The sequence below is a fragment of the Cyprinodon variegatus genome, unplaced genomic scaffold (assembly GCF_000732505.1).
Source record: "Cyprinodon variegatus isolate N-32 unplaced genomic scaffold, C_variegatus-1.0 Scaffold352, whole genome shotgun sequence".
In the NCBI taxonomy this organism is placed as follows: Eukaryota; Metazoa; Chordata; class Actinopteri; order Cyprinodontiformes; family Cyprinodontidae; genus Cyprinodon; species Cyprinodon variegatus.
Window position 1 is genome coordinate 14,177 of NW_015150805.1, and position 2,667 is coordinate 16,843.

General features: G+C 36.9%; 1 protein-coding gene across 1 annotated transcript in view; it reads right to left on the reverse strand.

The window, feature by feature from the left end:
* LOC107091784 (potassium voltage-gated channel subfamily H member 4-like) overlaps positions 1-2,667 on the reverse strand; it is a 23,650-nt gene that overhangs the window by 11,111 nt on the left and 9,872 nt on the right. The window contains exons 7-8 of the mRNA XM_015385938.1: positions 1,755-1,989; positions 1,472-1,671 (exon numbers count right to left, since the gene is read on the reverse strand). Coding sequence (XP_015241424.1) covers positions 1,472-1,671; positions 1,755-1,989 — 435 coding nt within the window. The remainder of the gene's footprint in view (positions 1-1,471; positions 1,672-1,754; positions 1,990-2,667) is intronic.

Sequence of the window (2,667 nt, forward strand, 5' to 3'; positions counted from 1 at the left end):
TTTGTTCATAAGAGGAGGCTCTAATTCTCCAGAGCTTCTGTCCTTCAACTGTTAGATGCATTTCTGCTCCAATACACCAAAATAAAATAGCTACATTTCCTCCTTAATGTGTCAGGTAGTTGTAACTATCTGCCCTTTTAAAGCACAGTAGATTCCAGTTCAGTCGGATAGAAAGTTTGGATAGTGGTGCAAATTTCACTAATATAACATCTACAAATAGAATAGTTAGCTGTTCCTGCTCTTCAGACAGTTATATACAGGTTAAAATATGTTTTAAAATGAATTAGTTCTCATTAGGTGATGCAATTTAATATATTTATTTAGATATTTTACTTGCATTCTAAGATTTAAATGGAAAATTCTATTTTGTTTATGATTTTACATCATTAATTGATTGCTTAACAGCAATAATATAGTTTTAAAAAAGGAGCAAAGAGCTGAGTTTTATTTTTTCCACATCTTTACTTGCTGTTTTTTCTGTTCAGCAAAACTCCAGTCAAATTAATATATTCTGTAAGTATGAGCAATTTAAACTCCTTAAAGCCAACTGACCTGCAGGAATATGTTAATCTACGTTCCTAAGAATAGAAACCCTGTCAATCTGACAGTTTCTCATATTATAATTAAAATGCTGTATGCCATAGGAGCAGTATAACAGAATCTTAAAAGCTTTTACTGTAATTTCTGCCAACATTTATAGCTTTAGTTTGAAAATATTTTTTTATGTTTGACATTGCAACAAGCCAGATTGTTCTTTTAAAGGTTGCTGCACTATCATGATGTATCATGTGAGAAAACACATCCTTTTAGAAATAGCATCTTCACAGAAACCAGTGGCTGTGTCTATCTGTGTTTATCGCTTTCAACTAGGAATTAATTATCCAAAGAGATGATGATGGGGCTGTTAATGAGTATTCTCCCCTTCTCAGCTCTGGGAACTTCTCCAAAGTAGATTCTGTCATTGAAATTCTGTTTGCTACAAAATGACATCCACTTGAGGAAATGGAAAAAGACTATAGAGTATAAAGTGTTCAAGGTTTAAAAGGATTGTATGGCTGAAAGGAGAAGCACCAACAGAGGATTTATTGTTTTCTTTTTTTTTCTTTTTTTATACTGATGAAGATTCTCAGTCATCCAGGTCATAGTCATTCCGTAAAAGTTTAAAAAACAATCCACTGGACTTGGTTTCCAAGATTTGAAGACATTTCGCTTCCCCTCCAGGAATTGAGAAAGCTTCCTGGAGGGGAAGTGAAACGTCTTCAAATCTTGGAAACCAAGTCCAGTGACCAGTGGATTATTTTTTTTAACATTTAAGGATTTTTTTTTTATCTATAACGCTCAAATGTAAAAACTTCATTTGCTTTTCAATTACAAAATAGATTAAAGACATTCTATGAAAAAGAAATACCCACCAGAGCCAATTCTCATGCACACTATTGAATACTTTGATTAAAACTTTTTTCACACTAACCTCATTTGCGTTTATGCCGTTGTTGACCGACCAGGTAGCTTGAAAGTACTCCAGCATCCTCTGCTTTAGCTGCTGAGGGAGTCGATGCACGCGGTTGAAGTCCTTGAGATCCTTCATGCGGGTGTGGTAGAGTGAACGCCGTGAGTACATGCGCTGGATAATAGCTGTTACATTGCCAAAGACCACTGCATGCATCAGGGCTGATGGGAAGGGAAGCACAGTAAAAAGTGATCTTAGAGAGTTCAGTCAATTTGGAACATTTCAGTCCATGCTTTAAACTCACCTCCAATCAGCATAATACAGATGGAGAAGATTTTCTCTGCATCTGTGTTTGCACAAACGTTGCCAAAACCTACGCTGGTAAGGCTACTGAGGGTGAAATAAAGGGAGGCGACGTAGGCGCTGGGAATGGAGGGTCCACCCATGGTGCTGTTGATGTATGGTGTCTCCAGACGCTTTCCCAACTCCTGAAGCCATCCTGATATTATGGACACAAATAACAAGTGTTGTATAAAGTACTGAAATCTCAGAGTCAAGTAAAAGTATAAGTACCTCTCCAAAATACGACTCTGGTTAAAGTCCATGTCAGTGACTGAAATGTTACTTGAGTAAAAGTCTTAAAGTATCTGAAATGGATTGTACTTAAGTATGAGAATTACTGTAAAAATAGATGTACTCAACTAATGTAGTAAAAAGTAGGCGCAGTTGGAATGACATTTTTGGTGAACTTTGAAGGTTACATTCACTTAAAATAATATACACAACCAAGTGTAGGATATATTTAGAATGGCTTTGTGAAAAAGATGTATCCTATTGGTGTTGATGAACAAGCCCAGGCAAGACCCGACTTTGTAGTCAGTAGTAGTAGTCAAAAAATATCCACTGCACTTGGTTTCCAAGATTTGAAGACGTTTCGCCACCTCTCCAGGAAGCTTTCTCAATTCAAATGTCTGGATCCGCAGTGAGTTTGAGTCTTATATAGACAAAGCCTTGTATCGCTTGGAAACATGCAAATGGTAACCGATGAATGGGTCGTTTGGTTTGGTTGGTGGTTTCAGGTATTACAGGCTAACGATGGAACCAAACGACCCATTCATCGGTTACCATTTGCATGTTTCCAAGCGATACAAGGCTTTGTCGATATAAGACTCAAAATCACTGCGGATCCAGACATTTGAATTGAGAAAGCTTCCTGG